This window comes from Metarhizium acridum (genome assembly GCF_019434415.1).
Source record: "Metarhizium acridum strain ARSEF 324 chromosome Unknown scaffold_568, whole genome shotgun sequence".
In the NCBI taxonomy this organism is placed as follows: Eukaryota; Fungi; Ascomycota; class Sordariomycetes; order Hypocreales; family Clavicipitaceae; genus Metarhizium; species Metarhizium acridum.
The window spans coordinates 815,021-842,566 of NW_027094041.1; the positions used below are offsets into that span (position 1 = coordinate 815,021).

The 27,546-nt window shown below is 49.0% G+C and overlaps 6 protein-coding genes across 8 annotated transcripts; 5 read left to right on the forward strand and 1 right to left on the reverse strand.

Annotated features, from left to right (window-relative positions):
- Positions 1-246: 246 nt before the first annotated feature.
- On the forward strand, positions 247-1,574 carry J3458_019646 (uncharacterized protein; the record flags this gene model as incomplete). The annotated part of the gene is made up of 5 exons (XM_007809553.2): positions 247-295; positions 353-537; positions 593-902; positions 959-1,112; positions 1,172-1,574. The coding sequence occupies 5 exons, from the start codon at positions 247-249 to the stop codon at positions 1,572-1,574; spliced, it is 1,101 nt and encodes a 366-aa protein (XP_007807744.1).
- A 521-nt stretch (positions 1,575-2,095) lies between these two features.
- J3458_019647 (uncharacterized protein) lies at positions 2,096-2,787 on the forward strand (the record flags this gene model as incomplete). Its single annotated transcript, XM_007809554.1, has 2 exons — positions 2,096-2,224; positions 2,296-2,787. The coding sequence occupies 2 exons, from the start codon at positions 2,096-2,098 to the stop codon at positions 2,785-2,787; spliced, it is 621 nt and encodes a 206-aa protein (XP_007807745.1).
- Positions 2,788-8,934: 6,147 nt separating this feature from the next.
- Positions 8,935-9,477, forward strand: J3458_019648 (uncharacterized protein; the record flags this gene model as incomplete). Its single annotated transcript, XM_066121611.1, has 1 exon — positions 8,935-9,477. One exon carries the CDS (start codon positions 8,935-8,937, stop codon positions 9,475-9,477), a length of 543 nt encoding a protein of 180 aa, XP_065973227.1.
- A 7,054-nt stretch (positions 9,478-16,531) lies between these two features.
- On the forward strand, positions 16,532-18,429 carry MNN4_4 (mannosyltransferase). The gene is made up of 2 exons (XM_066121612.1): positions 16,532-17,868; positions 17,994-18,429. Exons 1-2 carry the CDS (start codon positions 17,045-17,047, stop codon positions 18,034-18,036), a joined length of 867 nt encoding a protein of 288 aa, XP_065973228.1. The 5' UTR covers positions 16,532-17,044; the 3' UTR covers positions 18,037-18,429.
- Positions 18,430-21,011: 2,582 nt separating this feature from the next.
- Positions 21,012-23,002, reverse strand: J3458_019650 (uncharacterized protein). 2 transcript variants are annotated; one of them, XM_066121613.1, is made up of 2 exons: positions 21,969-23,002; positions 21,012-21,852 (listed from the first exon to the last, which is right to left on the reverse strand). In XM_066121613.1, exons 1-2 carry the CDS (start codon positions 22,727-22,729, stop codon positions 21,297-21,299), a joined length of 1,317 nt encoding a protein of 438 aa, XP_065973229.1. In that variant the 5' UTR covers positions 22,730-23,002; the 3' UTR covers positions 21,012-21,296. The 2 variants fall into 2 exon arrangements, with proteins under 2 accessions (XP_065973229.1, XP_065973230.1); XM_066121614.1 differs by having other exon boundaries at positions 21,012-23,002.
- Positions 23,003-24,022: 1,020 nt separating this feature from the next.
- J3458_019651 (uncharacterized protein) lies at positions 24,023-26,346 on the forward strand. Of its 2 annotated transcripts, XM_066121615.1 has the most exons (4): positions 24,023-24,159; positions 24,224-24,544; positions 24,630-25,843; positions 25,919-26,346. In XM_066121615.1, exons 2-4 carry the CDS (start codon positions 24,350-24,352, stop codon positions 26,091-26,093), a joined length of 1,584 nt encoding a protein of 527 aa, XP_065973231.1. In that variant the 5' UTR covers positions 24,023-24,159; positions 24,224-24,349; the 3' UTR covers positions 26,094-26,346. The 2 variants fall into 2 exon arrangements, with proteins under 2 accessions (XP_065973231.1, XP_065973232.1); XM_066121616.1 differs by having other exon boundaries at positions 24,224-26,346.
- The last annotated feature ends 1,200 nt before the right edge of the window (positions 26,347-27,546 follow it).

The following is a 27,546-nucleotide window of genomic DNA, read 5'->3' on the forward strand; positions in this document are numbered from 1 at the left end:
CAGGACACGTGGGGTGACTTTTGCCCAGGCCTCCTCGACCCTAGTTGCACTGCGATTTTATCCAGTGGAGTAGATTAGAAAAATGACAATGTGTTGGGTTGCTCTGGAACTCCCAATTGTGCATATAAAGCCCCGTCACCTTCACTTAAAGTTTGATCTCTTCAAGCCAGGCGAAATCCATCAGGATACGAAACCAACTGATACGCCACAAGACAAACAACCAACAACGCAGAAAAAAACAACAACATGGGAAGCACCGACGCTCAAACATGGCTGGAGAAGCTGGAGGAGCAGCGTAAGTCATGATATTCCCACTCATTTTCTCTATCCTCGGGCCCCTAACAACAAGTAGTGAACGTTGATGTGGATTGGATGGACCCCGAATACATCAAGGCTATGCCAATCAAACCGCACGACCAGACGAGTAACCAACTTTGGGTCGATATTCAACTGGGTCACGAATCGAACGCAGAGCTTCTTTCTCAGACTGCAAACGAGTTGAAACATCACGGTTGGTTGGCCATTTATACACGCATGGTAGGCGTCCGTCATCGACTTCACTCACAAGCCCCCGCTGACATGGAGATTCCAGGCAGTCTTGATGTGCAAGAAGAACATCGACCTGATCCGGGGCCGAGTGCTTCTGCAGACTTTGCCATCAAAAGCATACGACACCGAAGCAACTCTGTCCCACGCCCGGCTGTACGACCAAGAATTCGCACGAGCCGGCATCGGTAGAGATAGATACTGTATCAAGATCCCATCCACTGGCCCTGCCTTGAATGCCGCCAAGATTTTGAGCGCAGAAGGTATCCCTACCCTGGGTACTGCGTTGTTTAGTCTAGTGCAAGCCATCGCCTGCAGTCAAGCTGGTATGCTGTACATCAGCCCTTACTACAACGGTATGTACGCAGGACCTGCAAGGCCCCGAGAAACAATGACTGACGGGTGGCCCCAGAGACTCGTGCTCATGATGACCACAGCCTTTGGCCCAATGTCAAGGATCCTGCAGCCGAGCACCCCATGAGCGCTCGCCTGTACCAGATTCTCCGAACTTATGAGCGCCTGTACAAGGAGACTGGCGTTGAGCAACCTCTATTGAAGAACGCAAGGTACGATGTGATCCCTTTTCAAAAATCAGATGACCCTTCCTAACTTGACATCTTTGAAGCTTCATCTCCCCCCAAGAAGCGATGGCTGCAGGTGAACTTGGCTGCCACTCGGCAACCATTTCGCACACTGTCCTCGACCAACTCGCCGCGCTCAAGTACGACCCGACGGCTCAGCCCGGAGAGGGTCAGCCAAAACCCGCTCATGTGTACAAGACTCCAGTGCCCCCGCCGAAACGATTGGAAAAACTTGCCACGGTTGATCCGCTAGCTCCGAAGGGTTGGGATGGTAAGCTAGCCAGCACCGACATTGACTACTTGGCTAATGGAGGGGCGGAGCTTACCAAGGCAATTGAGGCTGATCCGGTGTCGAAGGAAAGACTTGCCATTGCCCTGGAGCTATTTACAGGAGGGGAACTGAGGAGTAAGGAAAAGGTTGAGGCAGCTCTTGGGAATGTGGTGTAGTTTGCAATGGGTTGGATAGTTCTATAACCCCCATCCAAGATATTTCTCCTTCACAGTGTACATATTCGTTACAGTAGGTGGAGAGATCCACCGTTTCATGAATCGAGTCAGTAGATGCAGCTTCCAAAGCTTCGCAGCTCCGGTTTGGCTGCTCCCGGTTTGGACCCTTGCTTCTGACGAACGCCACCGTCATCGTATAGGTGGACAAATACCCAACCCTATGCGGAGTAGTCCAGTGCCAATACATTGACTTGACATTTGACTTTGACATACCCCCACCCCCGCACTCCAACTGTTGACGGCTCGGAAACAGGGGAAGGCCTTTAGCCGTTAGGACAGTCATCATATTCAAGCCGAGTTACTGGGGTGCTACCGAGTTTCTCAACCCGCAACTACCCTCCCACGTATTTCTGTCGTCACCACTGGGACTTGATCGGGACTGGTTCTCGCACAAGTCAAGCGCACTTCGAGCTCCTCGGTCAAGGTTGATTTGCTTCTAATAGTGTCCGAATCGCACAGCTATGGCGCCTTCACACTCGGAAAATAAGGAAAAACAAAAGAAACGGGTCCGAAATTGGACCGCCGATGACCGTGCAGTCCACCGTGTTTTCGAACGATCGCGGCGAGAGGCTTTCAAAGAAAGCTTACAGGTAGGCCGTCTTACATCGGTCCAGATATATCGTTGAACGCTCTCAACCAACGGATCGCTTACATTCAACAGAACCTGGCGGCTCTCATTCCTTCGCTGAACTCGGTGGATCCAGGCAAACTCTCCAAGCATGTCGTCGTAGATGAAGCCATAGCGCACCTGCAGGAGATGAACCAAAAGGCCTCCGAGTCACAGATGGTTATCGACTCGTTGCTCGCAGAGAGGCAGCAACTACTTGCAGAAATGAGCTTATGGAGAGCCAGTGCGGGAATGGAGTCGTGCGCCTTGCCCGCCTCCACCCCGGAAATCGCATACAGCGTGGAAACTGGCGCAGAGGTTCCGGTTCCTACTGCGAACTTGACCGATGCTTCTGGCCAGCTGGAGAATTTGAGCCAACTGGGAAGTGAGATTGACGTTATGGCCATGGAACCCTTGGCTGTCCCGGGCGCTGGAGGCACATTGGAGGGTTTGCCGCAGGTGGCGGAGCTGCTGGCAAGTAAGAATGCCACTTGTGGTGTGGCATCTTGGCAGACTATGGATTATGGCATTGGGTCTCTCTCTTGATGGAGGGTACAGGCTATTATTAGAGGAAGGAAAGGGCGTTTTCTTAGCGACGACATTCGCTGTTCAGCCAGTGCGCGGAAAGTTTTATCCGGGCCGTATTGGGGAAGTGTCATTCATGAAGCTATGGGCGCTGTTCTCAAAGTTGACTGGATTTGAAACATCATATTAGACGCATTTCACCTCTGTCAAGATTTTACAGCTAGCGAATTCCTTCGGAAGACGAATTATACGTCGAGCTGTTAATCGCAGAGTGTTTATCTGGCGTCTTAGTTTTATAACTAGATAATGATAAGTGTTATCCTAACATACTCTTCAGGGCGACGAAAATGAGCCCTGTCTGCCATCGCGCTGGCGCCGTGTGTTTCACGAGCAGCCCTCGACCCTCGGGACGACCGTGAACAAACGGCGGCTATGCTGTATCCGACGGACGGCAGCCGCCGGCTCCGGCTCCACAGTCTGAAACATCAGTGAACACTATTACTTGGTAAGGATTTCGCTTAGGGTGCTAATGCTAGTTCGAGGAGCCAGGGTAGGCTACTAATACTGAGGATTCATTGGTTGACTTGAGGGTTTCAAATTGGTATATTGGCCAGCTTGATATTCCTAGATACCGAAGCTCTGTTGAATAGACCTTCAGGAAGCCGTAATATAGGAGGCTAGTCCCGTCTTAGTTTGTTGAAAAGAGTTGGAATGTCCTCCGTCTTCCAGTTGGTGATTACGCAAATGCACATCCGGACTTCCTAGCAAAAACTGTCAATCATTCTGCGTATGACGCAACTTTATTTATACAACCGATCGTACATTCAATCGCTAATGGGTAGTATTCGCCACAGCTCCTCTGGCAACGAGCCAATTTCCTGTCGTCGGAAGCACTTGTCGGTTTCCGGGGTCCCTTGATACAACTTCGAAGCTCTGGGAGGCCCTGAAAGAACCAGTGAACCTACTGACCAAGATTCCAAGGGAAAGGCTCAGGCCTGATGCGTTCTATCACCCCAATGCATTGCATAGGTCACAGAACCGTACACACTGCTCGAGGATCCGCAGCTTTTTGCTGCGGCATTCTTCAATGTCAAGCCTATATCTAAGATGCCCGTTCGGTCGATCCACAGCAACGATTGATTATGGAGGTCGACTATGAGTCTCTTAAAGCTGCCAGACTGCCTGTTGCGCCTCTTGTCGGGTCACAAAGGGAAGTCTACATCGGCTGAATGTGTGCTGACTTTGCCAACCATCTACAGCGCGACGTTGATGCGATACCAACGTACATGGGGACCGGCACCGCTCGAACCATTATATCTAATCGAATACCCTGCTTCGTTGACTAGCGCGGGCATTCTATGATAACTGAAACTCCATGCTCTTCCAGCTTGGTAGCTGTCCACCAAGCGGTTCAGCTCCTTCACAGCGGCGAGTCCGATCTTGGCGTCGCCGCCGATACCAATCTCGTTTTGGCCCAGAGCTCTACACTGGGGAGGCGAAGCTTAAGATGCTGTCGCCGGGAAGTCGGTCCCGTATGTGAGATGCCGATGCCGATGGCTACGTCCCCGGAGAGGGTAGTGTCTCCGTCATTCCAAAGCGTTTCGGCGACGCGATCCGGGACGGTGACCATGTCGAGTGCATCATTCGCGAGACAGGTGTCAACTCGGATGGCCGGACTAAAGGAATCACCATGCCAAATCCTCTAGCACAGGCTGTATTAAATCACAAGAACTTATCGAAAAGCAGGGTTGGACCTAGAGGATCTAAACTAACGTTGTCAATACTTCGAGGCCCATGGTACTGTAATTACGGCTGGCGACGCATGCATGAGTGATTTCTTCCATTGGCATCAAGGCATATCTGACAGATTGAGTAAGGAGGTCGAGGTTATCAAAAGGGCCTTTTTCGGGCTCGACACGTCAAGCTCTTCGCCAAATGATCCTCTCTATGTCGGGTCTATTAAGACGGTACTGGGCCATACTGGGGGAACGGCAGGCTTAGCTGGACTATTGAAGGTATCACTGGCGCTAAAAAAGGGGGCTATTCTACCCAATATGCTATTTTACTCCATACGTGTTCTCTGCCGGGTCAGAGGCGGCGCTTACGAAGATGCTTAAAGCCTACTCGGCGCATCTCAAAGCTAACCCATCGTTCTCGCACCGCCACCTTTCTTATACCTTGCACTCACGACACTCAACTCTGGGAGCGAGGGAATCATTTCCGGCTACAACTTATAATAACCTGGCCTCCAACATAGACAAGCATATACAGGACAACGAGGGTCTAGAAGCGATAGGCATTGGTGTAAGGCCCGCGTCGTCTCAACCCCGTGCTCTTGGAGTCTTTACAGGGCAGGGTTCTCAGTGGGCCACCATGAGTCGAGAGAATGTTTTGGGATCAGAGAAGTCGCGGAAATCATGGGATGGTTTCTAGGACGTTCTCAACGGCTTGCCAAAAGACCACCAGCCCTCTTGGTCACTTGTCCAAGAGTTGGCAGCCGATCCTACAAGATCTCGCATCGGTGAAGCAGCCATATCACTGAGACTCTGCACCGCTGTTCAAATTGCTCTTATAGATATTCTAAGAGCTGGCGGAGTCGAGTTCCAAGCAGTGGTGGACCATTCTTCCGGAGAGAGATTGCGGTAGCATGCGCTACAGGGTTCATTTTCTAGGAAGATGCTCTCAAGATTTGCATACTATCGCGAATTCTACGTTGCTAGCTCAACATATCATACGAAGGGACCCACGTTGGCTGTCGGTACGACTATTAAGGTTGCTGAAGGGGCCTGCAGTTTAGGCAAGTATAAAGGCCGCGTCTGTCTGGCCTCTTGTAACTCCCCGTCGATCGTGACTGTCTCGGGGAATGAAGACGCGATTGAAGAGGTTAAAGTGCTGTTTAAAGATGAAAAAGGTTTGTAAGATGGCTAAAAGTTAACCAAGCATACCATTCGCACCACATAATTCCTAAATCTGCTAGATATGTCGCAGCCTTATGAACTTATAGCATCTAACATTAGGAAGGGAGAAAAGAATGCCGCTAGTATTCGAGCGTGAGCGAAAATACTATAATAACTGCAAGTGCCGTTTTAGAAAAAGAGTATTAGAGGGACAATATGCGCTAGCCTGTTTTATTTTATCAGGTCATGCGGACTGCGCTGAAAAACGAGGATGCTTTAAACCTCGTTGCTAAAGTCGGACCTTACCCTGCTCTAAAGGGGCCAGTAATCGAGACATGGCAAAGTTTCTGCGATAGCACCCGCATACACCGGCGTTTTGTAGCATAACATGCACGACGTTAAACCATTATCTGCTACACTTGGGTACATGTGGTCTCATTTCACCACGTCGTTCATAAACCTTAACACCGCCGACTTGTTACTTTCGGGAGATAGTGGGCAGAACCTTATTTTGTTATTGCCAGCGTACCTATGGGATCACGATCGCATTTTCTGGCATAAAACTCGCCCCTCAAGGGCTTATAACGCCCGGAACGATCCCTTCATTCGCATCTTGGAACCCATCTGCCACAGGGACTGGATAACAAGATTCGTTGGCGGAACCTTGTCCGACCTAGTAACTGTCTTGGATCCATGGGCAACAGATACAAGGCAAATGGTATACCCGGCTGCTGCTTAAATTTCTTCTGCCATAAAATCAGCACGCTTTGTTGAAGAAGGTGAAGAAATTGGCGTCATTGACATCCTTGACTTTGTTATTCGCAGAGTGCTGGTGTTTCAAGATGAGAAATCCGACGCTTAATCATTACTTGCGCTGTCGGACATTGAGAGAAAGGCTCCGGGTCAGATCTGTGCCACATTCAAATTTCATGCTTCTACCAGTTCCAAGTCCGATACTTTGGCCAGTCTCGCAAGTGGGAGACTGATCGTCTCGACAGGTATCCCCAAGTCAGTCAACGTCTTTGAGTATCAGAAGAGAAACACACAGACGCCGTGTATATGGATGTACGCTAGGACAATTTCTACTCCTCTCTCGGAAATCTTGGATACCACTACACCAACGATTTCAGAGCCCTGCAGTCTATGAAACGAAAGCTGGGCTACGGAGAGGCGTTCGCTAGGTTCCCGTCGCAAGAAGCGGCCGACGCCGTCCTAATACGCCCTGCTCTTCTAGACGCTACCTTCCAGTCCATCTTCCTTGCATATTTGTGGCCAGGTCATGGCAGCCTGGGTCAGCTACATGTCCCAACGAAAATATCTAGCACCCGAGTCAACGCACAACGCTGCCAACTTGATCTGGTCCTTGGCAATGAAACTCCGCTCGAGTCTCACCTCACACAGAACCCGCTGATCACTGGTGGTATAGAGAGAGATGTCATGTATTTAGCACCAATCCGCAGTCCGGCTTGCTACTCCAAGTCCGAGAGATAAAGGTGACACTGCTATCAGAAGCCCCGGAAAAGGCCGACAATTATTCTCGGAACACATATGGGCTCTGGCACTATGCGATAGATCCCTAGCAGCAAATAACCGTGCTTCAGCCGAGGACATACAGCTGCTGCTGATTTAAAGAGAAATTCACTGTACTACAAACAAACTTAGCAGAGAAATTCCTGAAGAAAAGCGCGATAGTCTATCTTGGCATCACAAAGCTATGTTTGACTGCTGCAGTCATGTCATCCATCAGAGTCGGATTGGAAGACAACGATCTACTGTGAGAGAGTGGCTCAATAATACCTGGAAAGATGTCTCACAAATGATGGACAGGTATGCTATTCACTATTACGAATCCATGATATTTCAAATATAAGCTAAGCATTATCCAGATACCCTGACAGCATTGAGATCAGGCTACCTCGTACAGTGGGCGAGCATCACTGCCGCGGTGGGAGGCGAAACAGAAATCCTCCAGTACATGCTAGGTGATGACTTGCTGAACCTGTACTACGTTGAAGCAACGGGTCTGAAAGATGCTACCAGCTTTCTATCTAGAGTGATAGCTCAGGGTGTCCACCGTTATCCTCACATGGACATTCTGGAGATTGTTGCGGGTACTGGAGGAGCCAAAAAGACCATCATGCGAGATATCGGGCGGTCTTTCGCTTTCTACACCTTCACTGATATTTCAAAGGTCTTTTTGTTGAGAAGGCTCAGGAGATATTTGCAGCTCAATCAGAGAAATTGATCTTGAAGGCCTTTGATTGAGAAAAGGACGTAGCGTATGATAAAAAACACAAGATGCTGAGTGAGTTGCAAGAGACCGTCAATCAAGACCTCGGCGGATAAAGTTGCACCTCCAATAATAACAAGGTCCCCGTTAGACCCCCCTCCCAAGAATGAGCCATATTTGAGCAGAGGGTCTCGTATGGCCTTCATGCGCTCATCGATTGCCTGTGTGACGAGTACGAAAAACGGTCGGGCGAGCATGTCAACTTCGGGAGTTGAGGTGTCAATGCCGGAGAAGCCTGTTTCCATCATGATGCTGTGCCAGGTCAGTGGATCATTGGAGGACTTTCCCTCGTCTGCCGTCTCTGCCACGGCACTCATCCTCTGTGTTAAGAAGGGCATATATGTATTTTTCACTGAGTCCGCCGCCGTCTCTACCACCGCCGCTCTGCCGCAGCTTAAGATGAGCGAAGCTTCACCGAAAATGCTCATCAAGTCAGCCCTACCTAAAAATATCTCTGCGTTTATAGATTGCTCATTGGGACCTGAAGGAGTTGCGGCAGTCGTAGAGTCCTGCCTTCCAGACCACTCTGGCGTGCGAGCTTGTCAGCCATTCAACAGATGTATTCCGGCACCAAGACCTCTAGGAACGATAGCTTTTCGGATCCTACGGCGTGTCATTTCAAATCATTCCCCATCACTCAACGTTAATCCCACATTTTAAGCCCGAGGGACGTGGTAGCGATGGATGGTTCTTACGAAGCCAGCACCATTGTCGACTGGGAGGCCACTGCCACGGTACCTGAACATATGCTTTTTTCGAATTGGCAAGTGATCTGGCAACTTCATTATGCGACTGGATGACTTCTCGGGGCGCTTGAACCATTGTTCTCACCAGTCGGAACCCGAACATCGACGAGAGGTGGCTTCAAGAAATTACGAGGTTGGAGTACACGTGAAAGTATCTTCCAAGTAGGAGCGACAATCTTGCACATTTTCAATGCCATCAAAGCACATGCCGACGAAACTATTAGCGATATCACGGATGAAAGTGCTGTTGAGAAGCTCGTCACAACGACCCGTCAAGATCTTCCCCCGATTGGCGGCATTGGGAACGGCGGAAAAGGGGCTTCAAGATGTGGAGATGTCATTCGAGACCATGGAAAAAGTCTCGAGACCAAAGATACTCGGAATGGTCTACCTTGACCGGCTATCTCCAGATAATACTTTGTACTTCTTTCTCATGTTCTCGTCCCTAGCAGCTGCAGCAGGTAACCGTGGTCAGTCAAACTACTGCGCCGCAAACATGTTCATGGTAGAAACCGCCATGGAACGCCGCCATCAAGGTCTAGCAGCCTCGGTCCTACATCTCGGCGCCGTCCTGGGCGTTGGATTTGTTATGCGAGAGCTGGATGAGACCGTTCTTCCCACTATTTACCGTGCAGGATCCATGTGGATGGAGGAGACCGGATTCGATCAGTGCATTGCTGAGGCAATTCTTGCTGGAAGACCACGAGCCGGACCGATCCGGAAATCATCACAGGCTTGCGCATGGTTAATGCCAATGATGCAAAACCAGTACCCTTGATGAGCAGTCCACGCTTTCAACACCATATTAATTGTGGTGAAGATGGGAACTCGAAAAAGACGAGCCAGAATGCCGCTGTCCCTGTCAAAACCCGGCTATTTGAAACCAGAAACTTAGAGGGGATGTCTCGCATTATACAAGGCGAATACTAGCTGAAATTTTTTCCCGTAAGCTAGATGCAAGCTATATATTGACTGACATTAGGTGGCTTTGCTGGCAAGCTCCAAGCCGCGTTGCAGCTTCAACTGGAGGACAAATTCAAACAATTTAACATATTAAAATCAAGCGCGGATGATCTTGGAATTGATTCCCTCATTGCGCTGGAAATACGCTCTTGATTTTTCAAGGAAATGGATATCGATATGCCAATATTGAATATCCTCAGCGGTGCCTCTGTCGCAGACTTGATCGCTTTCGCGCTTGATGATATCTCTGCAGGATTCACACCAAACTTAGTAGCTGTGGAAGGTCAGTCCAGATTCTGGTTCTTGAAACATTTTGTCCAAGACCAAACTACTTTTAACATCACATTTTCCATCAAGCTAAATGGGAACTTGAACTCGGACAAACTTGAGGTGGCAGTCCAAATTATTGAGTCATCGCCATGAAGCACTGCGAGCAGCTTTTACCACTGAAGGCGAACAGACTTTATAGTGTGTCATGAAAAATTCCTTTCTTTGTCTTAAAAAGAGAACAATACGCGACATATCTGAAGTTACTCGAATATGTGAATACGGGATTACGTATGCGATATTCATCGCGGCGAGACGATGAAGTTGCTGCTACTTTCGCTAAGCTCGGAGCAAAGTTTTCTCGGCATCGGGTACCATCACATTAACATGGATGGCGCTATCATAGAAGTCTTTCTCGCAGACCTTGAGAAGGCGTACACTAGAACAACGCTGACTCAAAATCCTCTCCAGTGTCCAAAATTTTCACTGAAGTAGAATCTGGAGCGTAGAAAGGGCAAGTATAGTAGAGAGCTAGACTTTTGGAAAGTCAAGCTAGACGGATGCCCTTCTTCCCTGGCCATCCTCCCATGGCCGCTAACAAAGTCTCGAAGTCTCGTGAACCCATCCGTTGGTACGAGCATATTAGTGTGAGCAGATATATCCAGACGAATCTTGCCTCAAGGATTTATCATATGTGCCGTAAACAGAGAGCAAGCATCTTCCACTTCTACCTCTCTGTATTTGGGGTGATGCTATTCCGCTTGCTAGACGCGCCGGACATGTGCATTGGCATGGCCGATGCCAACCGTTTCGAAGGCAACCTCTCGGGGAGCATTGGCATGTATTTGAACTTGATACCACTAGTCGCTCACCTTAGGCCCAGCCAGTCCTTCCACGACATCCTGAAGGGGACCAGAACGAGGTTATGGCCCACTCGAAGCTACCATTAGATACTCTGTTGGATGATCTGAAAGTGAATCAATCTATAATTCATTCTCCCCTGTTCTAGTCATCTATCGCCGGCGTTGCTCAGAAGCTAAAGTTTGGTGGGCTTGCTGCCAATGCTGGAGAGACAGTTGCCGGGAGAACTGCTTATGATATCGGTTTCGACATCTTTGACAACCCTGGCGCAAGCACGAGGAATTGATATTGTTTTCCAGGAGCAACTACATTCGGTCGGGGATGCTACCATCTTCGCGGTTCTTATCTTCATATGATGAATTATCTCTGCGCCCATCCGGATGCATCGTTGAGTGACCCAACAGTTGGCTTTGACGAGAGCAATTATGACGATAGCCTACTAGGCATTGTTTAGTACAGGCATCGCCCAATTTCAACCCTCCTTAATCAGACAGGGGTTGGTCAACATCTTTCAAGGACCGTTTTGCGAGTCATAATGGCCGGAGACGCTGGTTCATCGAATTGATGAAATGACTGAGAACTATCCTACCAATGTCGCGCTCAAACATGGAAATTACAACACCCGGACCTACACACGAACGTCAGACCGGGTTAACTCTATTGCCTCTGCATTAATTAGCCCTGAAATGTCTCCCAAATCCATTGTAGGAGTGTTCCAGGAGCCTGGTCCAGATTGGATCTGCTCCATGTTGGCCATCATGGGCGTTGGCGCAACTTACATTCCTCTGGACACCAGCACGCCCTTACGTCGACTTGCTAACATGGTGAAAGACTGCCAGCCAGTTGCCCTAGTTGTAGATGAGTCTACTTTCCTTTAAACTACGGGCCTCAACTTGCGCAAAGAGGCACGGATTATCAGCACAGGGAAGATCTCAGACTCGAGCGGGAATAAAGTGCCCATCAAGGCCGATTCCGAGGATGCCACCGTCATTCTATACACGAGCGAAACTACCGGCACTCCGAAAGGCGTTGTGCTCTCCCATAGGGGGCTGCGCAACTATCTTGAATGGGAGAACATGTGGGGCCATGAGATCGTGCTGCGGCATAGCGCGCTGGGTTTTGACCTGGGGCCTGGCCGTCACTGGTTACTTTCGTCTATGGTGAATCTATTTTTAATTGTCCCGCGTCTTCTCAGAGGCGATTCGATTGCAGTCACAAAACTCATTACCCAAGAGAAGATCACCTGTGTCGGCGCCACCTCATCCGAGCATCTCGGCTGGATCCAATATGGCTTTTCGAATCTCAGTTAATCCATGAGCGAGAAGTATGCAATGTCGTGCCAACGGCGACTCTCGGATTAAGATTCGAGGAGATCGCATCGAACTGCAGGATATAGAGAACACCATCACTCGAGTTTCCAATGGATCCCTTGCCAACGCCGCTGTCACGCCGCGGGGAGAACCCCCATTTTTGTGGCTCACGCAGTCTTTGCAGAAGATGCGGAAGTCAAGAACAAAATCTAGTTTCTGCAGCGGCTGGTGGCCTCACTACCTATGCCACGGTACATGCATCCTGCAATCATAATCCCAGTCCAGGACTTGCCTCTGACCAGGAACGGGAAGCTTGACCGGGCGGCTGGTGGGAAGCTCCCAGTTTCGACCGGCACCGAGCGAGCTACAGGGGCGGCCAAGCTTGGGAACGTGGAGCGTCAACTTCGCGAGGCGTGGGAGGAAGTGATACCAGAACAAGCCCTGCAACACTACACTATCGATCAGAGCACCAACTTCTTCCACGTCGGTGGTAACTCGTCGTTGCTCATCACTGTGGCCAATGAGACATTGTTCCAACTTGTGCAAAGTACGAGTTGGGCATATTCTTTGGCCCGTCTCTTCACAGAATCTCCACTGAATTCGGATTAGACGTTGCCGAATCTACTCAGTCTTCTGTGTCATGAACGGGTCAACTGAAGAGTCTGAAGCACTCTCAACCAAAAGCCCGCGCTTACACGCCAGATATCAAAGGAATCTTGTCTTGTTGTCTAACACTCTTACGAATTGTGGACAAGCTATCAGAGTAATTGGGCTTGGCTATTTGAGCCGCAGGGTTTTCAGGCTTTCAGCTGGTCAGTAAACTAGCACTATAGCTCATGAGAGGGGTATGAGCGTAATCCTCGCATTCATTTTTTAAAGTATGATGGAAGAATGCACCCCAGTATCATGGGTATGTTGGGCCCTGGCTAGGGTTTAGCAGCTTCAATGTTACCGCGTACAATCCAAGTTGATCCCTGTAAGTTTAACTGTGAGTGATTGACCTAACAAGAAAGTTAATAGGGGCTATGCACAGGGGCCTCTGTACTACTAATAACCCCGTGCCTTTTGATCTATATTAGTGGTTGTTAACTATAATATAGGGCAAGTAACTGGCTGTTGTAACAATGACCTTTATTAACAGAATATTTATCGCGTTATCAGGTACTTTCAACCCCTATATACTCTGTATAATAGTAATCTCTTGTTGTCTCTAACCCCCCTTGCTATGTCACACCTGGCTAAACATTCAGGGTCTGAATTGTAAGGCCATTGGTACGACAGCAAGATGAAGGCAGGGCTTTGGAGAGCGAAAACGCAGCTGGCATCACCGACATGCATCTGGAGTGAGAGGCTCAATCGGACAGCCTTCCTACCAACATGCAGGAGCAATACAAGAACGAGGCGAAATTTTCTTCAGCATTCTAACTGGACTTGACGGTTTTCCAGCCCGGTTGACCTTGTCCATGGCTCAGTGGGTACTTTCAAATGTTCGTTTATGTCCGCTCGGGGCAGGACATTTCAATACGGAACGTCCCCTGTGGCCGCTGACCTCGCGATATGTGGTATAGCTTGTCGCTCCTCCAACACTTGTAACTTTATTTCGGTGAGATGTAGCTTGTTGCTGATTCTGGCATATACCGCTTCAGATATCTGCTTTCATTAAGGCACCCAAGGGTCTAGGGTAAGTGTTCCCGCCACGCCAAGTCGACGGCAAAAATTTCGTTCCACGACCCAAGATTTGGCGCGACGAGACAGCAACCTCGGCGAGTCTCCTGAATGCCGATCCCATCCCTGATGTTGCCAAGTCACTCGCTGCGAAATGCCAAGACCGCCGGAAGCCACGGAGACACCACTCAGGAGCACCGGTTGACATGGATTACCTTTTGGTTTGCTAGTCCCAAGTTCTCTGCCCAGCGTCTCTCGTCCGGAAATGGCAAGTCGTCATGGGAGCAGAACAATCCGTGGGAAGTTTCATTCCCGACCTGTTACCGTCGCGGCTCCTGGCGGTCGATTGCGACGAATGTCACGTGCGGTGCGGTCCTCGTCGGCCATCAAAAGCAGACATTGTCTTCCATCCATCATCTTTGTAGCTGCTTCATCCTTCACCACTTCCTGTTTAGCCAGTTCGCTGCAATACCGTCGCGTTGTTTCATGCCCACGAGTTGCTGCGTGATCGTCGTATCGTGTCTCTTCGCGTTGCCGCGATGCCTCACGAATTCACCATCAACGGGGGGGTGAAGATGGGGCATTGCCCTGGTGGGTATGTCTTGGCGGGCTTGGCAGCGAGTCTACGGTAACTTTCAGCTTGGATCGTTCAAAGTTAGTTGCATGGGGAGAAATGATTACGACATTTTACTTTACTAGGCCGGCTTACGTGGCCAGCTTGTGCTTCGACTTCTCGAGCGGCCGACAGGGATAACTTTGGAGTCGATGATACTATGCTGTCCAATTTTGTTTTTTTTTAAGAAAGAAAAGGTAGTTTAAACATGTCGTCTTTTTTGACCCGTCAGGCCAATTGGAGTCTTTTCGACGCGTGGCTTCGAACTACTCTACTCTTGGGGGCCGCTCGGTCTCGGATGATCTACAACCGATGATCGGGTTTGCTGCAATATCGGGATTCCTCTTCCTATCCCTCTCCGTGTCCCCCGCGTGACCTGTTGTCGCCCCTTTTCTCAGCCCATTGGATGTGTGGAATGTTTCTGCAATGTGCGCGTGCGTGAAGCAGAGAGTCTTGGAAATCTACTAGAAGGTCGCAGCGTGTTCGGCCGTACAATCTAACGTGTATGCAATAAAATACGATTGGAATACTACTAGGTAGGTGTGTATGTATGATGTCAGTGATTTGGGGTGTGCCTTTTTGAGCACGCGACACCAACAGCCCGCCCATCCCAGTGCGGCGCCTAGTCAAACTTACCGCCCGTCTAATCACACTCACTTATTATGGGAGTGGAATTCTTCCTTGCATGACAATCAGTAATCGTCCAGGCCAGTCTAGTCTCTTGGCGAATCGACTCTGTGCAATTCCGCCCCCAGATCTATAGCACTGTTGCACTTTGAGACATGAGTAGGCGCAAGGGTCAACGGTGGAACAAGTGTCGAATAAGGGGAATATTTGGAGTCTTGGGCAAGTGATATTGTGGGGGATTCCCTCGGCGCCAAGGGACGCCGTTGTTGGAACTCGTCTGGCCTCTTCTTGACTGGCAGACGGGCCGGATTCCTTGGACACACTCAAAAGTGAAACCTTGGGAGCGACTCCAAAGAACATGGATGGACTACCAATGGTTGCCAGCTCCATCATGTCGCCGAGACACCCATGCTAGCTTGGCAGGAGGCATGTTCCCAGCGCCTAGGTCAGCACATAAGGTTATTTCTCCCATTGGATAACCCGGAGGCAGTTCCCCGACGGTGTTTAACTACGGAGCCGAAGCGGCAAAGAGAACGAACGCTCTTGACCGTCACTCTCCGGGGGCGTTGATGACGCGTGCATATGAAGGGACCGACCGGTAATGGCCTCGGGTGGATCTTGAGGCGCCGTTGTCGCATGTTCAGTTGCTTCATCTGGCCTGTCCATCCCGTCTCTTTGGATCTTGATGGATCTGGTGCCTCGGTCTCGTTGTCAGTCAAGTGCTTGTTTGCTCTCCGTAGATGTCGACGGAGAGTTGACAATACGGCCGGGGTATCACAACTTGGCCCTTCTCCTATTCTCCCTCCGCCCTCCCTTTTGCTCCAGCACGGCGGGAGCCCTCGCCAGGGTGCTCGCCAGCAAAGAGCCCACGGACGAAAAAAAAGACGCCAGTCGCCGCCCCTGGGCCCGTAGCATCCGGGTCGAACGGCCAAACATTGCTGGCGTGGCGGCATGTGGCGGCAGCAAGCCTGGAAGAAAGTGCCGATTTTCGGCCTCCTTGTCTCCGCTCTTTGTAGTTCCTTGCTGGTTATTGGTGAGGCACTCGAGCCGTTGACCCGATGGGGAAAGCGCAACATCAGCCTCAACTGGTCCGGCCAACGACCTGGTATTATGTATTTTCGTCGTGCGTCGAGAATAGCAAAGGATGAGGACGTTGAGTGTCTGTCTGTTCTTGGCGCCCAGCCAGCTTTGGGCATTACGAGTACCGCCGTCAATCCGTTGTTGTCAGATCGCCTTGGCTGGTGGCGGCTACAGTCATGGACTCATGGCTTCCTAGTTATCTGCTGCTTATTTCTTGCCTAGTTGTAGAGCGATATGTCACAAAGGACAGAATTTCCTGGCATCTAAAGCCGGATGCTGTGAAAACCAGGGCGCAGGACGCAGTGACGAGCTGGGAATTAGTCTCCCATTGGGAAGATCTAGCAACAAGTAATTCTCAAGAAGCCCACACATATCCGTTATGGATCTCTGGGGCTCGCCAAGAATTTAACTGAATAACAAAAAGGACGCCATCGCCTCGTCGTGGTGGATTCTCAACACCCCTGAAACGCCGCATCGGATGAGCACGCGACCACGCGTCCATGCCATGCCATCCAGGACACCCCTGAGGGTAACCATAGCCTGCGATCCTGTTTGGAGCTTGACCCCATCCTTTGTAACCAGTGCTCGGGTACCGGTTGAGCAAGCCATTCCCCGTGTGCTTGCGCGTCCCAAAAGTTAGCCATATAGTCAAAAGCGTGAGATTCCCTTGAATAAAACGCAAAACCATGTTTTTTAAAAAGAGCAATTTCAGGAACAATCTGTGAGAGCAGAAACGTCTCGAAGGCTACGACCCATTTCGCATGTCTAAAGTCTACGCAATATTTCACCTTGTGCGCCTATATACTCCTTAAAAGCCGATTCCTATTCTGGCCTGGCCAAAACAACGCAACGCATACAATGAAGAATTGTCCAACGCTGTAGCAAGAAACACAGAAAACCAGCGTCGCTTGGAAGCTGTCATTACAATACATCAAGCACAAATACAATCCATCGTTGAAATGGGGGTCAGCCGTGTGCACCTGGCGTTGCGCATCTGCTCGGCGACATGTATTGCAATGGTATTGGCTTCAGGCTATATCATGTTCCGGACCCCCAAGTCCTTGGATGCAGCTGTGCCATTCGAAATACCAAACCCTATACAAGCGGAGGGTATTGAGAGAAATGCACACAAAAACATCAGTCCTGATTCTACTAAATACTTCTCCGAACCGGGGGGCAGCTACGAGCTCATGCATTATGACACGAGGTACTTCCAGAAAGAATTAAAGGCTGACGAGCGGCAAACCGTTTTGGAGGACCTTATTCGAAGCTATCTGAATGTCACAAACCACTACGGAATCGAGACGTGGCTGGCACACGGCACTTTGATGGGCTGGTGGTGGGGAGGCCGCATCATGCCTTGGGATTCTGATATTGACGTTCAGCTCTCCTTCGAAACCCTGGATAGCATTGCCCCGGAGCTCAACTTTACCGAGTACCGATACGAGTTCCACCACGCGGATGGACAGCTCGTCTCCAAGTCATATCTACTCGACATCAATCCATACTACAACGAGGTCGGCATGGGTGACGGCAATAATGTCATTGACGCTCGCTGGATTGACACGCACAGTGGCATGTACGTCGACATCACCGCCGTGCGGCGGCGTGACGACTCCGGGAAATGGAGCTGCAAGGACAGGCATCAATACGAGGCAACGGACCTTTGGCCGTTGAGGGAAGCAGAGTTTGAAGGGGCCAAGGCCTTGGTTCCCGCCAAAGCGACCGCCCTTCTCCGTGATGAGTACGGCCAAGACAGTACAGAGAGGGAGGAATTCATGGGGTACGTCGTTCCGTCTCTGAAAATGATGTAATGTGCACCGCACCATAGTTGCAGACTATACTGGACATGCTGTCACCCGAACATGGCGGCAAGAAACGCGTTTGCTAACAATGTGCATCTTATAGACACCACTGGGATCAGTCTCATAAATCGTGGATGCGTGACTAACGACTGGCATTGATTTACCGACCCGGGCGGGGTGACATATTTGGCATACATCATGGAGCATCGTTCGAGGAGTCGTAAGATTCCTTTCGGAGGCGTGGTGAATTTTGGACCTTTGCAGCAGCATCTCATAGTGTTTTGTACACGTTGGTTTGCCAGACAAACTGGCAAAGAAGCATAGTCGTTGGGAAAGCGAAGCGTGGAATAATGGGATTCATGAAACTTGTATTATCATTTACAAACATGGCGACTGGCGAATTTCAGACAGCGGGGGCGAGTTTGTCAACCTTTTAATTAGCGGCCACAGCAAGCATTATCTGATGAACAGTCTGTTTTAGACACCTAAGAGGATAGTATGTACCGTATGTACAAGACATGGCGATATTGTACTAGGCGTTGCATCTTCTTGTGTATATGAATAGAAGAAACGTGCCATAGCTGCCAGGACTCTGTTTCCCTTTTCTAAAAGCGCTGCTATAAACGCCGAGTACTCTACAACATTGAGCCCTCGGTTCTAATCAAGTGCCTGTCGCCCTCTTTTGACAACACACTATCGAGGAACAAATTTAAAATTTGTCAGAAGCAAAGAAGCTCACAGCAGTCTAAGCACCATCGTATTTCAGACCAGCGATAGGAGATGTTCATCTCAGCTTCTTAGCAGCTGCTTTGACAGGGCACCCGGAGAGTGTGGCGTTATTAAAAATCAAGCCCAAATATTCACCAGGAGGATCACATAGATCCTGCGCGGCAGTATACATATCATGAGTTTTATATAGTTCTCCTCGCTGGGTCAGTACAATCTCAAAAAGACGCGGAGCGTTGGATATTCTCACCGTTTCCACAGAGACAGACGCCTTCCGTTATGCCGCAGCGGGGGGATTGGCTACAGAAGCACCAGTCATGTTAGACGTGTCAAGGATGAGAGAAGCAAGACTGTGAGGCACGTACTAAGCATAACAACCATTCCTCTGCGTGTTTGGTGAACCATTGTCTGGGCCCGTCAACGAATCTTTGTCAGTGGCAGAAAATTCTTGAGGTCTGGCTGAGGCTCCGAGACGCAGAAAAATTGCGGTGAAAAGGGAAGCTTTCATGCTTGGAGCGACCAAGAGTCTAATTTGCCTTTTGTAGTCAATCGATGACGCTCGAGTTCGGCTTGCGCGATCAAATTCACTTCTGGTGTACATGGGGAGGATTGTTCGCAATTGACGTGTGCAACATTACGAGGGAACAACAATCTCATTTATAAAAGACTTCTCTAAATTCCCGACAGCAAGTGACGCCAGGGAGGGAATCCCATGTAAGTGAGCATCTGACGTATCATTTTTCAATTCAAAGGAGGATGGGGGAAAATAACCCCTCGCTATGCCGGAGCTGTGAACAATGTGAAAAGAAACGCCCTCCCTCCTCGCGGATTCTGACTACACATGAAGGAAGCAGTTTAAACTTGGAACATTAGTAAGCCGAAACCGACATTTATATCCACCGCCGCAATTATGATGGGAAATGGTCTGCATGTGCGCCCATGGCTCAATGATGGTCTTTGTCATCTTCGGCGCATCAGAGGCATTTAGTCGTGAAACATGAGTTAGAGACGTCGAATCGCATGGCAGACGGAGAAGGGAGAAGTAAAAAGCCCCAAAATTTCAGACAATCGCCCGTAATTTGTACCGTCTTCCATTGCTCCCACTACAATGCACAACAAAAACAGGCGGGTGGCTGCTCTGACCACACACGGGGCAGAATGGCCATTGTTTGTAATACTGCGTATGTTCAGAGAACAATGAGCGCTGTTTGAGAAGTACTTGGTGTTTCTTTGTCGCGCTTCCTACCGATTGCGTCACTGTCCGCGGAGTATCTTTGCAAACATTTGACTCTTTTGACGCTATTTGTTACCTTTGTAGCCCCGTACACTGATGTAGCGAACTGCTGTCTAGGCAGGCAGAAGTGAACTTGTAAAGGTATAAATATGTCGATGAAGGTCAAGTTCTGCTCTTGTCTGCATACCTGGCGCGTATTTCTTGTTCATTACCCACGACACCAGTACCGAGACCAAAGTACACCTACGATGAAGACGGGCATTTTTTTCAACTTTTTACTATCCGGGCTTGGGATCTGGACTGTGTCTGCCGTATCAGAGAAAGAGGAAAAATCCCATGAATGCTGGAAGATATCCATCGATCCGGCATGCAACTTTAAGGGTTTCTCCGAAGCCTGCTTGTGTGCTGATAGTAAGAGAATCCTTATCAATTATATAGATTAACACCGCTAACTACCTAAAGGTCTCTTCAACTTGTACTTGTTAAACGCAGCGGGGGGATGCGATCCCAAAGGAGCCGATACTAATTTCTTTCTTAACACACTTTCAGATCCGCCATGTCCTGTCGACAAGAAGGAAAGGAAAAAGAAAGTCTCCTAGTTTGTAAAGGGACTATTAAGGGACGTAACTAATGAGGGCACCTTGCGGTCCTCAGGCTGTTCGCTCTCGTGTTACTTGGGTCGGTGGAAGCAGGCTCCCGGGTCTGTTTACTCGGTCGTGCAACCTACGTCAATGTTGCCACGTGATGGGCCTCAACAGTATGATCAGAGGAATGAGAAAAATAGAAGAAACTGTGAGACATTGTGGGAAGAATCTGTATGTTTGCTTTACGATACAACACGTAGCATATGCTACACAGTGTGTCCGTATTGGAGTCCCCAATATAGAAAACTTGTTTAAGCAGCAAATGTCATGATTTTGCCGTCAATAGCGTAGCCAATCAGTCGTCAAGTTGAGACATTCGAAAGACGCAGCGTTCTTTTAAATTTCTGGTCTCCAAATAAACCACGTGGTAGAGGAACCTCATCTGTGCATGTGCCATGCATATTATATCGACGTATGCCAACTTCTACACGCGTGTTGAGCTACACGCGAACGTGACGTGAGGGAGAATCCCAAATTCACTTATCCAATTTTTCAAAGCTACATTAGCCTTACGTGCCGCTGAGGTCAGGTTTGCAACTTTCAAAACCCACAGATGTTTATGCTGCAAGCGAAGTAAGTGCTGCGGATGTGCATGAATCGCCTATGCAATATCTCGGGCTGCTGCCTTGTTCCATGAGGCCCAGGTCTATTCATGACGCAATTTCCATTTCCATTTGGTTCATAGTCGATAGGGTGATCAGTCAAGGGAGTCAGCCACGGCAAGAATACTTTCATGTAGTTGAATTTTGCTGCAGATCCGTTCAATGCCGCCAACTGACGCATCTTATTAGAGAAATTGCACCTAGTGTAGCAGGCTAGAAGTTCCCTCCTCTAGAGAGATTATGGCTCGCCCCCAAATAGTACCTTGACTATGACCCCTCCTGCGAGTATCCAAATTATTTCCCGCATAGACGCCTGTAACTTGTACAACGCTAAAGGGAACTAATTCTCGATTTTCTTGAGATAATTGGCGTGAGGCAAAAAGGTAAGGCGGTGATGTCAAAGACATCCAGGTTATAACCCATATGAAGCCCAATGTTCGTTGCCAAAGGGTAGTACGTAGATCCGCTCGATGAGTTTCTTTGGAAACACGCAGTCTCTTCCAGGCCTCCTGAATACCATCTTCAATCATGAAGCCTAGCGTGAACAACGGGAAAAAGGTCATCGCACCGGATTGACTAGGCAACACTCCCTGCACAGAATCCACCATGACGTGCAAAAGACCCGATAAAAGAAATACAAGGAAGATGTTGAGGTATCGCTCCATGGGGGATGGTCGAGGAAGTCTGAGAAAATCTCTTGTAAGGTAATTAGCCGTAGATGTGAAGGGCCATCGCAGGAACTGGTGCCAGAACTTGCTGTAACTCGCGAGTAAATATTAGAACCATAATAGAGGCCACAGTATAGAACCAAATTTATGTCATGATGATACATTGAGCGTCTGGATGGCAGAAGAGTCGGGAGAGAAACGTACCCCCAAAAGTTGCGCAACGTAAATGCCATCCACATGCTTCCGAATAAAGGTGGCCAATCTTCCGGTGATGAGCCTCCCAATCCAACTGCAACCAAGGTAGCAGCTCGGTAACTCGCATCAATCAGCACTCTGGCTACTACAAACCATGAGAACAAGGCCATTAAAACATATTGCGGCCATTCTACTGCCTTGACCTCCCAGTAGTCAAAATGTGTTGTTGAAGGGCCCGACGACGATTCGTCCAAAGTCGAGACAACGTACAACACGTCCAGTAAAACGTACTGCCAGGCGAAAACCACCGCTTGTCGAAGGAGAAATGCTGACTTGGGTATTCTAGGCTTCGCTTGTGCGATAAGAGCCTTGGGGTGTTGCGGAACATTCTTGACAATCCACGGAGTGCCGATACCACGCGAAGCAATAAAAAGTCTAGAAGTGCGCCAGATTTTTGCGAGACCACTGGACCGGCTTGAAAAAATTCCAAACCGTAAAAGGTAGCCTTCGTCTATAGGGCTGAAGATGAGTAGGTTTGCCGCTTGGAGAGTTGCGACAAAGACCTGCATTCCTGCGTTGGCATATTGAATAGAAATGCTTGAGATGCCTCGTGATAAGAGAAAAAACTGGTAAGTTAGACACAGCGAGCAAAGAATCCATAGGTATCGGAGAAAGGAGCCTTTGGGAGTTTTGATAAGCAGCAGGCCGGGAATGGCAGTCTGCGCTATACAAAAGCCAACAACTGGAACAAAAAGTCCAAGGTCCTCCATTTCCTTTGCTGTTAAAGCCGAGCGCACTGTAGTTGTTGTTTCGAACGGTATAGGACTTGATGTCCAAGTTTCCTCAAAAGAACTGATCAGCAGACATGGATCGGCAGCATGCCTAAGGTAGCGTTGGATGTAATATTGCGCAAGCAAAGTTTACCTAGAAGGGCTCTTATCTAGTGCTTGGTCAATACAAGAAAAATTTGGATAATGGCTACTGGCCGCCGGCATGCGCGACTGCTTCAACGACCTTCCGTAGGGTAGAATCCGGGCTGTAACTTGCTTACAATGACTTGGGCCAGCCCCAAAAGGACAGATGGGCCAAGCCAGGTGTCTTATGCTCGTAGATACGCGAGTGGCCACACCCTCGCTGCATCTATCTGAACTAAAGAGCGGAACAAATCACGCTGCACATAGCAGCTGTTGTGGTAGCACCAGTTGACGTCAAGATGTACACCCTGCCACTGCCGACCTTCCGTGGCCGTCACACATGTTTCCCAGAGAGTTTCAGTTACATTACCCGGGAAGGCCGCACATCGTGTAGTATCGGGTTTGGTACGGAGTCCGGCAGTGATGCCATGCACGCAAGGAACTCGTTACCACGGCACGGGTCGAGCTGAATTACCTACAGCATGCCGCAATACAAATGAGTCATGAACAGTTCATCTGCGCGAAATCCACGGAACTGACTCGGAAGTACTGGTATCGGAGGAAATTAAACTGCAGGACTGTGGGCCACGCGGCCGCACATGACGCACACTCTCCGATTCCTCTTCAATCACCCAGTGATGATATGTTAGAATGACTCCGAACTTGTTTGGTAGATTTTCTATGATTAGATTCTTAAAAATTGATGCGGTCGTTTTCGCTATGCTGATGACGAGGATAGAATGAGCCACGTTGAATCGGAAACCTGCCGTGACCCGTAGCAAAATAGGCAAGTCGTCATGGTGGCAAAGATTTATGCGAGGGTAATACTAGCCTACAATCTGTAATGTAAATTTAGGCCTCTCTGGCTTTCGCCGGAAGCCGCTCCTGTATTTCCTACTCAGCTAGCCCGAGCAACTAAAGTTCCTTGTTGCAATAAGTGTTCAATGGCTAACTGCAGAATACGGACACACATGCATAAACGGCCCGCAGCGCCATGTCACAGTTGTAACACTAATGTCAGTCTTTTATTGAGTCCATCGGACTTATGTAACCTGCGAAGCCAAATGCGACCCGTCGCCCATTAGCTTGTTGTCGAGAGCCTTGCATGGGACGGAGGAAGAAACCCTTTGGAGCATCGCAGCACGTTTCGCCACTGCTCAGTATTTTGTTTTGAGATCATGTACAAGCGCCAAAGGGAAGACTTAACAAGTTGGCTTATTATACTCCTTTTTTGCAGTAGTATTGCTAGTCGTCCATTTGGCATCTTAGAAATGTCAATGTGAAAGGTTTGTTCTGCTTTTATGGAGAAATTTGTTAAGATGCCTAGATAAGAGACTGATTCGATTCCAGAATACAACAGAACAGCTCGTTGAAGCATCTTTTCAAGCCAACCCATAGAGCAGTGGCTCCAATCATTCCTCCTCAGCATAACCACTCCCACAGTATTCTGGAGATTTCGCTTCTGTACCAACAGCAATGATGGCGTTGTACTGGCTGGTGATTCCTGTCCTTGGCTTCATTATCGGCTTTGTACTCGACTACTTATTCCTAGTAAAGTACCCTGACGAAATACCTTCCATCAGATACAGCCGTGGTTTTTGGTCCCATGTCAGGAGCAACATTGGTTACTTTACTAGCCAAAAAACATGGATCCGAGATGGATACAACAAGGTGAAAACGCGTGTCTTCCATAGTCATATACATCACTGTGCGGTCAAGGAGAATACGATCTGCTAACCGAGACATGCATCGATAGTACAACAAAAAGGGCCTACCATTTCTTGTCCCATCAGGCTTATCACGGCCCCACGACCTTGTGCTGCCTCAATCCATGCTGACATGGCTTCGTGACCAACCCGAGAGTGCTGTGGACGCGCGAATGGCCCATAATGTCGGTGTTTATGGCGACTATAATTTTCTTGACTCACAGATTATTCGATCACCTTTTGGAATGCGGGCCATTCAAAAGTCGATAAATCGCAGTTTGCCGGGTCTTGTTTCTGCCGTGGATGAAGAGGTTCAGCATGCTGTCAATTCGGCCCTGAAGGATGTTGGGAATGACTGGGAGAGTATCAACCTCTGGAACATGTGGCAGGCCATTGTGCCCTCCGTGACCAACCGTATGCTTGTCGGCTCTACTCTTTGTCGCGATGAACAGTTTATTGAAGCTATGGTTTCTTTTACACATGTGGTACTGCGAAACTGCGTCCTGCTGCGCTTCGTGCCACTCATTCTACACCCTGTTCTAGGCCGAATGCTGGCAATATCCAATTGGTTCTATTGGCGACGGGCATACCGTAGAGTTGGACCTGTGATAGAGACTCGGATTGACTGCATGAGCCGCAAAGCCAACGGGGACCCGGAGCTGCACAACTGGTTCCCCCCAGAGGATTACATCACTTGGCTGATTCGCTTGGCTTTGGAGGAGAATCGCGATCAAGAGCTGGATCCTGTAGTCATCTCAAAGCGCCTGCTGCCTATAGAGTTCGCAGCCATCGACACAACCGTTCTCACTGGCGTCTTGTGGATTCAAGACCTGCTCAAACCACCATCCGCAGTAGAAGATCTCACCGCCGAACTGCGTGCCCATCGGCCGGCTCCTGGAAAATCTTGGTCTGCCAAGGCGTTACAATCACTCCTTCAAGTGGACTCATCCATCCGCGAGTCGCAGCGTCTTAGCAACTTCCATCTAACACTTGTGGAACGCGTCGTCGTGGCACCGGACGGCTTGTGCCTACCTGGTCTTGGTTGGAAGATACCGAAGGGCGCCCACATTACCGTTAATATGGACGGCAGCCATCACGACGGTGATTTATACCATGATCCCCACATGTATGATGCGCTGCGCTTCTCAAGAATGCGTAAGGAGCGTGACGAGCATCACAACGCCAGCAATGACGCGGCAAAACCTCTGGGTATGGTGACAATGAACGACCACCACTTTCCATTTGGCCATGGAAAGCATGCATGGTAAGAATGTAATTCGCCGTCTAGCAGAAGAGTGTCTACTACGGCAAGCAAGCTGATTCCAACCCACATCTCTAGTCCCGGCCGCTTCTTTGTTGCGCACGAGATGAAGCTTATAGCAGCGCATTTATTATTGAACTTCGACCTGAAGATAGAGGACAATACTTCAAACCGGCTATGGGTCGGCTCTGGCATGATGCCGCCCTTCAGTGGACGCATCAAAGTGCGGAGGAAGTCGTCCTCGCGGGGTTAGTTAGGCGGAGGAATCGCGGACCAACCGAGGCGTAGATTTCTAGAATATTGACCGCATGCCTTACTTTCTGCCGTCAAAGATTTCTGGAGGAACTATTATTAGATGGTCATGAGACGGAATTAGATTCGGTGCAGGTCTGACACCACACGAACATCTAGATTCTCGCTGGGAAAATTTAGAGGGCATAATCTATCTGTGTACATAGAGTATTATACGTTCGCTACGACTCCTATCACCACCAGGTATAATCATGAACGCAGTTACATCGTGAGATTGAATGGCTTGGACATCTCTAATACTTTGTCATGTTTGTTGGTCTCTCACACTGATCCTATCGCTCAAAGTCTTAATGCAAATGCAAGGGCAAAGATAAATACAACTAAACCTTCCTATCGAAGTTATTTCGTTACCATGTATAGATTTTTATTACGACTCTATATTTTCTTATTGATTCATGCATATCTAAAGATTCCAGGTTTGCCTGGAATTGTAGAGATTAAGAAGTAACTCGGGCGGTCTCTACAGATTGGAGTAGTAGCGCGTGGTATACTGTGAAAGAGTATGTATATGACGGCTTTGATAGAGCAGACGACCATATAACACACGGAGCAAGAAGCCAAATTCTACTCAATTTCAGTTCCATCATGACTTTGTCTTCATACTACAGTAAGAAATTGGTTCACATTCAAAACGAGTCTCCTATTAGCGCAAGCTGTGGCCCTTTATTGTTTAGATAGCACAAGGAGCTCGGCGAGGAAATGTGGCAACTCCAGGTAGACTTCCACATCACAGTTGTGCCCTACGATTATGGCGCCTTTGACAATATTCTGTCAACCTTAGAATATGAGCCCGCGGCGACAGCACTAAATCTTCCAACATATTTGCTATATTTAGAGGGTATATGTTGTTTCAGAGAAGCATGTGTTATATTGCAATCTACATTGTATGGTGTTGATGACATGATACAATATATTACGGATACTGCCGAGGTAGCGTAATGAAATACTGTTCTCTGGGTACCTCTTGGAGGCTTACTTGGAGGCCGCAATTTGCGGCTTCTCTCTGCGCAAATTTCTTATATATTCCCCAGATACCCTTGTTTATAGCAAATTTCTCGCACAAGGGGATGAAGTTTGTCGAGTCTGTCAGTAAGTCGCATTCCCCTTCCTGGCCTTTCGTAATCATACCGCCTGCGATAGGATTAGCGATTGTCTTTTACGTCGAGGTCATAAGCAGCAAATATCATACCGCAGGCAGCGTGGCACGCAACCGTATCTTTCGGAAGGTCCAGGCTATCTTATCATTATATTCAGCCCACTCAGACCCAGCACCTGGCGTTTCCTTCTGCTGTTCAGGGACCTGGTCGACACGGCATTTGTTTGCCGCGTTGGTCACGCTAATTCAAATTTAATACCTTGGAAAAGATGCAGAGATAAAGCCTATTCATCTAGCT